The 12,886-nt window shown below is 51.2% G+C and overlaps 2 protein-coding genes across 2 annotated transcripts; one reads left to right on the top strand and one right to left on the bottom strand.

Annotated features, from left to right (window-relative positions):
* The first annotated feature begins 4,913 nt into the window (after positions 1–4,913).
* On the top strand, positions 4,914–5,810 carry LOC112891876. The gene has a single exon (XM_025958875.1). It carries the CDS (start codon positions 4,996–4,998, stop codon positions 5,539–5,541), a length of 546 nt encoding a protein of 181 aa, XP_025814660.1. The 5' UTR covers positions 4,914–4,995; the 3' UTR covers positions 5,542–5,810.
* Positions 5,811–8,822: 3,012 nt separating this feature from the next.
* On the bottom strand, positions 8,823–9,587 carry LOC112902346. The gene has a single exon (XM_025971382.1). The coding sequence runs from the start codon at positions 9,469–9,471 to the stop codon at positions 9,133–9,135; it is 339 nt and encodes a 112-aa protein (XP_025827167.1). The 5' UTR covers positions 9,472–9,587; the 3' UTR covers positions 8,823–9,132.
* Between the last annotated feature and the right edge of the window lie 3,299 nt (positions 9,588–12,886).

Here is a 12,886-nt window from a genome sequence, read left to right as displayed (position 1 = left end):
ATCTCGGCGGTGGGCACGCGCACCGCACGCGCGAGTGGCTTCCGTTGGGCCGGGCTGTGTCACGGTACAGATCCTGCCGCTTTTTATTTTCATCTGTGGGCCTGAATTGCCCGCGATGCCCCCCAGTGGGCTAAGCTGCTTGGAAAGTTATTTCTCCGCTCTCATTCTGGGCTACACGAGTGGGCCTCCAACACTGTCATGTACTCCCTCCCTTTCAAATTTTCATATGTAGTTTGTTTTGGCAAATCAAGATATATAATTTTACTATATATCTAGATATAGTATATATTTAAATGTATAAAGAAATCTATTTATTTAGTTTTGTTAAAATAACCTACAATTTGGAACAGAGGGAGTAGCAGGCAGGCCTGAAGCAAGAGTTTCGGAGATTTGCAGTATACTTGGTGTACTTGTAAATGATTCATATGATAACCTCAAAATTCGAACTAGGTGCATTGGAAAAAAAAGGAAAACATCATATAAAGATTTCAAAATTTTAGACCAAATTTCTTTGTGGAGGTAAATGTGTACTCACATCGCAAAAGAAAAATATACTCACTGCTGGGTGTTGGCTATTCCCTCCGTCCTAAATTATTAGTCGTTTTGACTTTTCTATCTAGATGCATAACAAAATATATGTATTTAGAAAAATTAAAACGACTAATTTGAAGGAGTACAAGAGAAGAGACTAGTTAAAAAAATATACTCGCAAAAGAAAAATCGGGAGGAGACAGAGTATCAGGCTGTCAGTGACTGCCGTGCTTGTTTTACAATTACTCGCCCTCGTGATCTACAATATCCGAGGTTAATTTCACATCTCTGTCGCCGGCAGGTTATAATCTGTGCCACTTGGTGACCTCACTTTGGACGAAATCAATTTACACGTCCTCAGGGCGGATAGTGTAATCCCAGTGACAGCAACCGCGATGTTTCCATGCACCCGGCCATGTCGCCATCTGTAAATTAGCCCTTTCCTTTCTTTTTATTTTACTATTAACCTTGTTGTTTCCACCGCGTACGTACGTGGACATCAGGTTGTTGAAAGAGAGATCAGCTGGCGACCGGATATTAGTAACTGAATCAGGTGTCACCTTCGTCTTATCTGGAGCAGCAGAGTGAATTTCATACTAACAGCGATACGCGTAGGACGGTAGGAGTATGATGCAAATAGTAAATAATTATACCACTGTTGAACCCGATGCCTAAAAAAAGCCGACGCGATGAGCGGGGAAACGGAGATGACTAGGTGCCGTTGCTCCTCGGCCAGCTTCACACAATGAGCCCATCCGTGCACAGATTAATTAAGCCACAAAGATAACCCGCAGAAAGTTAAATTGAAACGGATAAAGGCAAGAGCTGAGCTGAGATCGATGGAGATAGAAAAGAAAAGGCGTTGCAGGCTGCAATGCAAGCCTGCCGACTACATGCCACACGGAAATGAAGAGGTGTCGAGCTCGAGCTTGCCGGTAACGAAGTGGAGTGGCGGAGCACGCACGTGGCGTGGCTGGGGCGGAGCGGGGCGTCCTTTTCGACGTGGTTTGGGCTAGCGGCTGACCTGGACGGAATAACTCGACCGGCCAACCGGCCCGTCGTTGCCCGGCCGACCAGTTTGGAGTTTGGACGACGCATGCGCGAGCTCTGCTACCCCAAGTCGGGCCGGGCCCGGCGCGGAGGGCAATGCGCGTCGACCCTGCTCGCTCGCGGTGGAAACGTCCGGCCGCTCGCCACGTACTGGGCCGGCGGGTACGCGTGGCGCTTCTGGATGGGCCGAGTTGTTATTCTCACCGCGATTCGCCGTGTCACCAACGAACCAGTTCATTTGTGGAAGCTACAAGGATCGACGCATGTGCAAATTAGGCTCCATCCCGTTAATTCTTCCGTATGAATAACGCGTCCAAATTAATAGATGCACCGTACCCCCGGATTCACGTAATCTCCTCATCGTGATGGTTTATGCCCAACGCATCTTGTTCAACCAAACAAACAGCTAGCTTAGCTACGGCACGATCGCATCGGCACTGCTGCCAGCCTGCCATGTACGTACAATGCAAAATCCACAGGATACCACTGGCCGCTAGGCTCCTCTATCTAGCTGGGCTGATACATAGGATTCTCATACACATCGATCGAGCACGGCTAGTTTTGTTTGCAGGCATGCATTCTGACAACTGACATCCAGCTTAGCACAATTACTAGCGAGGTAGACGGCTAACAAATAAACTTCCATGAGCTGAAGAGCACAATCATTCGACCAAATCCCATTTGGCATGATTTCAGCTTCTGAAAAAACAGCTCTTAAAGTAGCTTCTCTGATGAAACTAAAATCGTTTGAAAAATATTTGGTAAAACAACTTCTTTCTGTAGAAGCTGGTCGAAACCACGTTTTATATCTTTTTGACATAGCTTCAGTTTATCTTAAAACAGCTCCTGAAACAGCTTCTCAGATGAAGCAGTTTATCTGGTGAAGCTAAATCTATTTTTAAAATTGTTTGGCAAAATGAGCCTGCGGGAGAAGCTGGACGAAGCTACAATTTCCGCTTCTCCTTTCCAGAACATCTTCACCAGGTGCTTCATGCATGAACGTACTAAGAAAATACCCTTCTTTTAGCATATTTTTATGTGAAGTTTTTTTAATTTTTTTAAGATGCTGTGCCAAAAGGACTCTTGTGGCTCCGTCTCACGTGTTGAAGTTGAACCTTTACGGACGGTTTCATGTCTAAAATTGGTTAAAAATACCCGTTTAGTGCAGCCTCGAGCGAAACTGATGTGAAGCTATTGAAGAAGCTGTATGATTGCGGGTCTAGTTTTGTCCCCGGTTCTACGTACACCGATACAAAATACCACGAATTCACGTACGGACAGAGCACCATATGATTGCGGATCCACAGCTAGCCTGTGCAAATCAAAGCAGCCGGCTGAGTCGGTCGCCGATTAGATAATGCATTGGCCATTGCCCACTAATTAAACCCTAATAAATTATATTATAGGCCAGGTTTAGTGGTTAACAATAGGTCATGATCAACTGTCCACAAAGGCAGGTGCAGCAGCTACTGATGCGTTGGGCACGAGCGGTGTCCCAAATCTAAACGGCACGCTGCTGCGGGAGAGCAGTAAAATAACGGCACCATGCGCTGTCCCCGCCGGCCTTGCCCCCCACGGCCACGGCCTCCTCTCCGCTTCGCCGCCCTGGGACGCTGGCATGCGCTACGGGCGCCACGCACCACACCACCCCCCCCCCCCCCCCCCCGCGCCCGGGGGCGCCGGCGCGCCGCTCGTCCCGCTCCGCCACGCCACGATGCGCCGCCGTTGCGCGCCCCCGCCTGGCCGCCTCTGTTTTGGATGAGGTGATGAGCCTGGGGCCAGCACCAGCATGGGCGCATGTGCTCTCCGCCGTCGTCTCGCGCGTGCCGTGCCGTGGCCCGCCCTGCGCCCGACACCACGGCTAGCCGAGCGCTGTTCGATGTCCATCGGGGGCGTGAAAACATTTCTGCCATGACAGGACGGGCATGTTCTGCTGTTCACTGCGAATTGGTGGTGCCGGCGAGGACCATTGGATCAGCAGAGACCTGCATGCCAGGAACAGGCCATACAAGAAGAGGATGAGGAAAAAAGCAGACAGGGACGGGCCATGATGCTCGATCTAATTTAGCCAAACACAGGCCATCATATCGGCTGCTGCTGCGTCTGCGAGACTGCGACTGTGTACATGTACAGAGCCAGCCATCGAGGGCCGATCATGCGACGCTTGTGTGGCGCCTGTCACCGAAAGCGAGCGCCGTGCTTTCTTCACGCGGACTCCACACAAACCTGAAGCGGATAAAGCAACGTCTCACCTTTCTCTAACCAAAAGCTCCGGCTCCGAGTGGGGATCGCAGTCATGGCGATGGCAAAAGGCATCGCCCGGAGCAATTGGCTACCAATGGGCCACAAGGCGTTCCGGTCACACAAGCGGAAAGGATCAGCAATTCTATGGGCGGCCTCCGGCTGACGGGCTTGTACCGGCCAACCGGGGCCGGCCGCCTCCTGGTCGTTTGTTCGGGCGTCACGTCACCGGCCTCCAACCTGGCTGCCTGCCCATGCTAACGTTCTCGGTTTCGTTCGGGACAAGAAGATCTCATCGTTTTTCTGTGTGCTCCGTCTCTGTGTACCGGGCGAGTGTAACGTGCGCTGGAGTGAGCAACCGGTGGGCTGTGCACACTGGAAAGGAGACAATCCACACATGCGCACCGAATCACCGATAAAAAATCCGAAGTGTATGGTTTTCGGTGGACGACGCTGGAGAGTTTGTTTTTGTTTTTTTACAGAGAAACCGCCTTCAGACATTTGCATTTTATTTTCCCCGAGAAAATGACCGATCGACAGAGCTTGTATTTCATTAAAACGAGGAACATTAGCTAAAGATGACTTGAAACGAAACGATGGCTTGAGAACATCTCCATATATTTGTATTCGTTTTGGAAGAAAAAGGTGGCCAGTTTTACATTTTCCCATGAATATTTTCATATACTGCAAAATCTATTCATCAAAACACAGAGAACCGCACAAGAATCTGCGAGAGAAAAGGTGTGGTTCCATTTCTTTTTTTCCCCAAATGCAGCCGGGGATTCGATTCGAGACACTCACTGGACACAGCTTCGCATGAAATCCTAGAATCTCGCATGGGGGCCCCACCCATAGTGGTCGTTACCCTACCTCGATCGAATCCGGGACCAGCAGCAAAGCTTTCCGGTGTGCTGCCGGCGGGTCCCACGAGCCAGCTGCCCCCGTGGCGCCCACCGCTTTCATCTGCTAACCACAGTTAGCTCAACCTAACCGAGCTTAGAGCTCACACCCCACACCCAGACCACCACCGCGAGAGTTACCGAAATGCCCCTGCCTTGCCCAGCTAACCCTATAAATAACCCCTAAACCGCTCACCCCTCAGTTTGCCCAAACCACCAGCCAGACCACACTCTCCGCACCCAATTCGGAGCTCCAGTTTGCTTGCGATCTCTCATGGCGACGGCGGCGGCGACCACGAGGAGGCCCAGCGGGCCGGTTCTCTCAGCCGCGCACTACCGCTCCGCCTCGCCTACGCGTGTCAAGCTCGCCGGCACTGGCACCCGGTCACCGGCCGGCCAGTCTGTCAGCGTTTCGACTTCATCCTCTTCGTCTGCCGGCGGCGCACGGAGCCGGAGGACCTGCATGTGCTCGCCGACGAACCACCCGGGCTCGTTCCGCTGCAGCCTCCACAAGGAACGCAAGGCGCCCCACGGCGGACACGGACGCAAGCCGACCTCCCCGCCGTCCCCGGGCAGCTCGAGCCCGACGAGCAGCCGGCTGGGCGCGAGCGCGAGCCGGCTGATGGGCAGCGCGCTGGTGCGGATCGGCGCCGTGGAGGGCGGCGAGTGGGCGCGCCGGGCGCTCGCGGCGACGGTGCGCCCCTCGCCCGCCGCGCAGCAGTCGCAGCACCGGAGGCGCGTGGGCGGGTTCCGGCCGCGCCCGACCCGGCTCTCCGCCGTGTCCATGGCCGGCGACCGCGCCGGCGACAACGACCAATAGACGCGCCGACATGTCATAGCCATAGTAGACATGGTACCAGTATAGCACTAGTAAATAGGAATCTTCTGTATAACATTTCCTTTTTGCTGCAACGCTGAGAAACCAGTGGAACTTGGAGAGCCAGTGGATTAGGAGTTTTGGATCCTGATCCATTAGATCTTTCTTGTGTACATAGAACTCTTGCCTCAGCGAGCTGATGAGCTGAAGGAGGCCGTTGGTTTGGATGGATAAACATGACTGAGGATTGGAGACATCTGAATTTGCCCCAAGAGTGGAGGCCACTGGTGATTCTGTCCAGATCAACCCCGTGTCCTTTCTGTTCCTTCCACGGCCTCATCTTCTCAAGTGGTTTGGCCTATCTGGATAAGCTTGGCCTTCGTTCTTGAGTGCAGGTGACGCCTCTGCGGCCGTCGAGCCAGCCGTCATGCCGGTCTTGCCGTCATGCGGCCCCCGTGCCAGGCAAGTCGGCGGGCGGGTAGGCAGGCAGGCAGGGTGGGAAGGAGCCTTCCATTCCACCTCGTGGGCTCGAAGCTTGCCACCGGAATACGGTGGGCGGCGCGGCTAGCCTTGCGTCACCCGCCCTCTCTTCTTCCTGCTGTTGGTTAGGCAAACAACTCTGTTCGTCACCAGAAATCAGTTAATGTTCGTGCGTAACAATACTAGTAATACAGTTGAGATTTTTATTTAGAGAAAATACAGTTGAGAATTTGTACTGCTCGTCATCACTCATCAGCTGGCCTTGGCAAGGTCGTCTCTGTTTAGTTTTTGGTAGTAGGTGATGTAACCTGAATTGCAAGGTTCGAAGTCAATCCCCTGCAAATCTTGGATGGAAAAACCGGCGACCCATGCAGGAGTACCAGCACGTACTGCTACTTGGTCAGACATACAAGACTACAAAATTCGAACCTGTACTATCCAGATAACAAAAAGAAATCAGCAGGACAACAAACCAGTGCTGGTACGTGGTGGTCTGGTGGAGCAGCAGCAGGCTACTTGCAGTGTACTAGCTGCCACCAATAGACAAAGCCCGTGTAATATCTAACGGATTAACTGAAGAAGTCCGACACGTCCGCGTCGATCCAGACGCGCGGGAGACTCAGAATTCAACGCTCGACCCGCCGGAGTAGCCTGATCGCCAACCCGCCCGGACGGACCCACCCGCGACCCATCCCCGTCCGTTCCCGTCTCGCATTTGGACCCGATCGTGCGGGCGCAGAGATGGACTCGGCACCTGCCGCTAAGTTCATGCCACGGAACAGTACACCTACGCATACACACGTACAGAAACCACGGGCTTGCCGGGCTACGAGGGCAGGTCCAACCAACACCGCCGACTCGTCTCCGACTTTGATCCGTTCCGAGTCAAGCACACGAAGCTGCTGTGACTCTCCAGGATCTCGGGACACAGACGGGCCTGATTCATGCAGGGCCAGGCGAGACCGAGACGCGAACGTGACCGGTGGTCGAGCCGGCGAAGAGGAAAAGATCGGCAGCAAAAGCGCGCGTAAACGGCCTGCGCCGGAGGCAACCGGTCGGTCGGTTCCCGCGGACACGTGCGGGCCGCCGGCGCGCGCGCGTGGCGACGGGGACCCCGGGCGCACGGCCGCCGTGTGCCATGTGCGCGGCGGGGGACTCTGGAAGGGTAAGAGGCGTGGCCGTTCGCTCGCCGCCGTGCCGTGATGATAGTTTTGTTCGGCGAGCCGTGATGGTAGCTAGTTCGTTTAAAAAGTTGGGTGACCCAAACGTACGGGTAAGCTTTGTGCTTAAAATACAGTACGTATCAGGTGTTGGAAGACTTTTGCATATCGTTGGATTGGAGATGATCATGTCTCATCGATCGCCGTCAGAATGTTCATGTCACCATAAGATCTGAACGGCATTTGGTTTCCCTACACCTCGGGCTCGGATGGAGCCAGGGACTCGGCGCTGCAACAAAAAAAGTCCATTTCCCTCGGGCTGAGGTCGAAGACTTGGAAAAGGGAGCAGTATTATCAGGGTTGACCTGCTCACCTACGTATGGGTGGTTACCCCTCCAGGCAGGGTAAATGCGTTTTACTCGCATTTTGGTCTAATCTTCCGGCTTCAAACGTCTAGAGAAAGAAAACTCTGCTGAGATTCAAACAGATTCGAGAACTGCAGAACATGAACGCACATTCAGTAACGAACTGCCACTATTGCATTTTCTTCTTCTTTTTTCTTTTTTTCCAAAAACCCCGTCACTGTAGATGCAATGTCGCTAACAGTGCTGGCGTATTCTGGAGCGAAGAAGACAGCTACTTGCTCGGCAATTTACAAACTCGAGAGGAATGGAAGACGATGCGGAGTTGAATCAGGCCTCTCCTTTTTCGATCCGACGATGTTCAGGGTAGCACCCTGAAAATCTGAACTTCCCCATGAAACATCAGACTTGATGTTTGGTGCAGGGCCTTGGATGGCAAATCTGCGGAGGAGATTGAGCTAAACCCACTTAAACTAACTATACATGGATGGTGATCCAATCGCTAACCACTGTTGCCGTAAAGGCAGCCACATACAAGAAAGATGATCAAATCAAACAGTCGTGTACGACCAGACTCTGCAGCAGGCGTTGCAGTGTCGTTTGAGATCTTGGATCTCGTCCCCGTCCTCACTCAAGAATCAAGATGTCATCGCAAAGCCGTGAGCTATGCTAGAGAGGCTCGAGCTGTTCCCCGGCCCCGGAGCGCTCGCACGTAAGCAGATTCGATCCTGCCTGCATCTCCTGGCATTTCCCCCCAACGTCTTTGCCGCTCCGGAACTGACAAGAACACCGCGTTCCCTCCTCGCGATCCCCACGCGTCCCAACTCTTGATCAAGCTGGTTTATCGGATGGAAGCAATATTTTGTCCGCAAGGTTCCGGTTTTTTTAATAAGGATCCCATGGTTTCTTCGTGAAAAAGGAACTTGCTCGAGAAGCATGGCTGAGCAAGGCGGTTTTGGTAAGAGAAGGCAGTGATTCCGTTGAGGAAAACGCAGAGAAACTTAACCCGCGGTGACAAGAACAGGAATTGATGAAGCTGGTGGGCAAAATCGTCTCGAAACTTCATGGGGAATCGAATGGCTGCAGTACTAGACTAGTAAACTCACATGCGCGCGATTGCGCACACACGCGCGCGCGCGCGCGCGCACACAAAGAACGTTGCTGTCGGAGGGGGTCTCATGGGCGTCCTGTGAACATGCACGTCCACACCGGAGCTAAGCAATCCACGCACGCACCGAAGAAAAGAAAAAAGGAAACGAAAAGGAAAGGAGACGCTTATCTCTTTGAAAAATATTAATGAAAATTATGGCGATCTCAATTCTAAATCACAGACCAAGAACAGCGAGTAGATACATCATCAGCTACTCCATGGATTCCTCTCTAAAAGAACAAGGAGTACAGAGTACGGTGCACATGGAGGAATCTTCACGTCATCCTCGCGATTACACACTATTCCAATACAGCACTAGCTTTTTTTTTCTTTATTGCTGTCTAGTGTCGATGCGTGCGCGCGAAATATTGGCGCACGATCATCCCTCGCCGGAGAACCTACTAGTAGCGCAGCAGGCGAGCCGCGCACGGCGGCGGCGGCGTCACATGTTCATGAGGCGCAGCCGGGAGGGGCGCGGCTGGAAGTCTCTGCTCCGCCGGCGCTGGCGCTGCCGGTCGCGGTCGGACGGGCAGCTGATCCTCTGCAGCAGCAGTGCGCGCACGGACCGGCCCTTCGTCGCCCTGCCCCTGGGCCCCGGCCCCGCCTCGCCGCCGCTCGGCGCGGCCGGCCCGTTCCGGTGGCGGCTGCAGCGGAAGGACCCCGGGTGGTTCGTCGGCGAGCAGAGGCACGTCAGCTTCTTGCTGTTGCCGGGAACGGCGGCAGATCTCGGCCCTCTGGCAACGGCGGCGGCGGGGGACGGAGAGCAGGGTGCCGAGGCCATGTTTGCTGCTGTGCTGTGTGCTGCGCACGATGCGGGCTGCGGCGTCCGTCGTCGGGGCCGCGGGCGGCTGCTTTTATACGCGAGACCAGCCGGTGCAGCCGTGCGCGTCTGAACCATCAACCATGTGGGCTGTGGCTGCTTTGTGCTCGGCGGTCTAGACGGTCGTCTAGTGCGTGTCAAGGAAACTTGTTAACCGCGGGGGCAGGATGGTAAAGGTAGGGCCAGTTCAGTTAAATTTCGCGCGCAACTTCGCCTCCGTCTCTGCTCCGTGACCGCGAGCACGGCCGGGCACGGAACGCCGACGTGCGAATCGGTTTCGCCGCCCGTTAACTTACTGAAACTTAAGCGTGTCGTTGCGAGATCGGAACAACACTTTAATCTGAAATGGAGCATTAAACTATTAGAACAAAAGATGGCAGAGTATGTGCGCTGATGTGCGATCGAATCATCAGCACGTAGTGGAACCGGAACTGAAAAGTTCTTGACATGATTCTTTCCATTTATTTTTCGTCTCTGAATGTTTCTTTCTTTCCCGTAGCTGTTCTTTCCTGTCAGTAAGCACCGTCTCCTCTTTTTCCGAAAGCGACATGATCTGATGATTATGTACCAAAACTGGGGGCAAAAAACTATTTGCAAATTGCTCTTGCCTTCCTTTCTTCATCAGTGGAGCGGCATAAGTGACTTGCTGGGATGCAAGCATGTGGGCTTGCCATCCATAGTTGCGACGCCGACATTTTTCTTTCCGTTTGGGTGGCTTGCCGTGGGCGGCTGCATCGGCCGTGACTCAGAACGGCTTCCTTTCGTGTAGGAGCTGGGGGCGTCGTGCGCCTAACCATTTGGTGGTTTGCGCCAGTGCACGCTCACCATTACGTGGAGTCCCTCATCTTCTGATCGTCCTGCTCCCGCGAAATAAAATACGCGATGATTGCGTCGTGTCGTCGCCATCGTGCATCCCAGAGAAGGCACACACGTGCCATGTGAGGAATCATCGAACAAACTCCACTATTCCATCGTCTTGAAATGCATCAAATAGCTAGTAGTAGCTCTAATTTTATTGTTAGGAATAATAACTTAATTGACGGCTTATCCTCACGCACCTGCCTCTACTGTTCATCCTGCTTAATTTGATATTCTCGACACGTAATTCTCGGAATATATTTCCTTTTTTTTCTGTCAACATAAGCTTGTTTATTAGGCGCCTTGACGAGTAGGTGGAGTGCAGAGCACAATTCCGCGGGTTTGATTCGTTTAAATACTAGTAGAGGTTAACTATAATCTCCAAGACTTAACGACAGAACTCAGAACACAATTCCATGACAATGACATGTGGTTTACTTAGTACCGGTACTATAATGTCTAGCTTAATGGAGGGAGAGATACTCATTAATCGAATAGTCGCAAGTCAAATTTCTCTTGAAGCATGATAAGGATGACTGGATCATCAACCAGCCGTCTCACCTGCTTGCTTGGTTTGACCTAGCTAAATCACAAGGATTTCTTGAACAATAGAAATGGCACCTGACACATACTTGTTTCTTCACACGGTAGCTGCTACGTCGATCGAATTTACATTTGCATCAAACCATACCAACCTAGTTAACCATCTTGACAAGGGAGAATATTACACTAGTGTTGCATGCCATTTGTTAGGTCACCATATTTCATCCTCAACTTGAACAACCTAAACCAAACTGTTTTCCTCTCAATTGTCCACTGCTGAAGGTGGTGTAGTACTGGTAGTACCTTTCATATAGACAACAGCTTGATTGCATATGTCACTTCCAAAGGCTTATCCAAAACAATGTTTTTTCCTCTCTTTTTTTTTCTCCTGAAAAAGTATCCGAAACCAAGGTGATAATGATGACATGGCCGATATACATGGCCACCATATTGGTGGTCCTAATGGCCAGCTAATCGCTTTCCAGAGACTTTGCTGCTTAGCTGAGCCGGCCAAGCCACGCTTCCAGGTGAAGCCAAATTAACCTGATGGTAACATCTAACATCTTAGCCTGGAGGAAGCAGCCAAGCATCAGTGGACGGTGACGCTAACAACTTCCTTGACATTTTCTCCAGGCACAGCTATGGGAAAATTACTTGCAGGGATCTTCTGTGCCAGTTTGTTTCCCAGATCGATCAAGCCAGCTTCAACCTGATGGCCAAACAGAAGCAAAAGCTGACAGAAATTTACTACTACTTGTATGATAAGATCATTTTTACATGATGGTTTATGCTGTCACTGACAGGGGAACCACCTGCATCGTCCTTTTCGGGTGTCTGGTCGATCTCGATTGTTTCTGAAAGATGGCAATAATTTTGCAAAACAATCGATCTTTCGTAAACATGGCATGGGATCTATTCGGAGGAGCTAAAATTGAGTGCTAAATTTTAGCACATATTAGCACTCATACATTAGCACATATTAGCATTAATGCACATGCTAAAATTTTTAAATCTTGTCTAAAATTTAGCTCACTCGATTAGCACTTCCGTTTAGATAAGCTAGTGCTAAAGTTTAGCATTTTCACCAATTAGCACTTGGATCCAAACAGAGTCTAATGCTGCAGAATGCTCAGTAGCTTTCTCGCAGGTTTGAAACCACGCGCTCGGATTCTTTTCTCCTTAACTGAGAGGGATATTTATAAGGGAAGGAAGAATAAGTCAAATTGCTCAAAAGCCTTTAGATACATCAGAGATAACCCGTTTGGCCTCCAAGGGCCACTTTCTATTTTCTGTAACATGAATCGCTATCTGAAGAACTCTAGACAAAGATATTATCTTTGTAGTCTCTGTGCCAGTGTTGCAGTTTACGCAATCCAAGCTGTATACCTAGATATCTTAAATTATTCATAAACGAGACGAGCAATCCAAAGAAGAAATGGGGGTAAACATCCTGCAGAGCAAATTATCTTGAATGGATTACTTGCTACCCACCGGCTGAGCCTCGTGGAGGCTATACTGGACGCTGGTCTTCCTCTCTGTGAAAATATACTACTTGTAATTACTAGTCTCTTCGTAAAAAAATTCTTGTAATCAGCTCACATTCCTTACGCATTGTTCTGATTGATCCCCTCTTCAAAGATGTTCACGCTCCGCCACTGTTGCTACCTGCTGCCCTACGTGCAATCAAGCAAAGGCCGATAGGAATTCACCATGTACTGCGACATATCGGTGATGAGATTCAACACTCAGCTTTTAGAAATGCTAATCGAAGCCAGATTTTTTCAGAAAGCTGCCGACACGGCTGGGGTATCTATCTGCTCCCGCTCGTTGAGATTTCACACGGTTTGTAGTCGTTCATCATGAGAAGTAACATCAGCTCAAAAGCGGTTCAGATACTTCAATCCTGCTTTGCTCTAACCATTTCCATCCTGCTGCTGCCTTTCGCATTACCTTTACCTGCATGTGCATGAACTGT

This window comes from Panicum hallii, chromosome 1 (assembly GCF_002211085.1).
Source record: "Panicum hallii strain FIL2 chromosome 1, PHallii_v3.1, whole genome shotgun sequence".
NCBI lineage: Eukaryota > Viridiplantae > Streptophyta > Magnoliopsida > Poales > Poaceae > Panicum > Panicum hallii.
Note: the sequence above shows the minus strand (reverse complement) of the source record. Positions and strands in the feature narration are given on the sequence as shown.

Bases quoted from the DNA above. Each gene is read 5' to 3' on its own strand.
- LOC112902346 (XM_025971382.1), bottom strand. From the start codon at position 9,471: ATGGCCTCGGCACCCTGCTCTCCGTCCCCCGCCGCCGCCGTTGCCAGA.
- LOC112891876 (XM_025958875.1), top strand. From the start codon at position 4,996: ATGGCGACGGCGGCGGCGACCACGAGGAGGCCCAGCGGGCCGGTTCTC.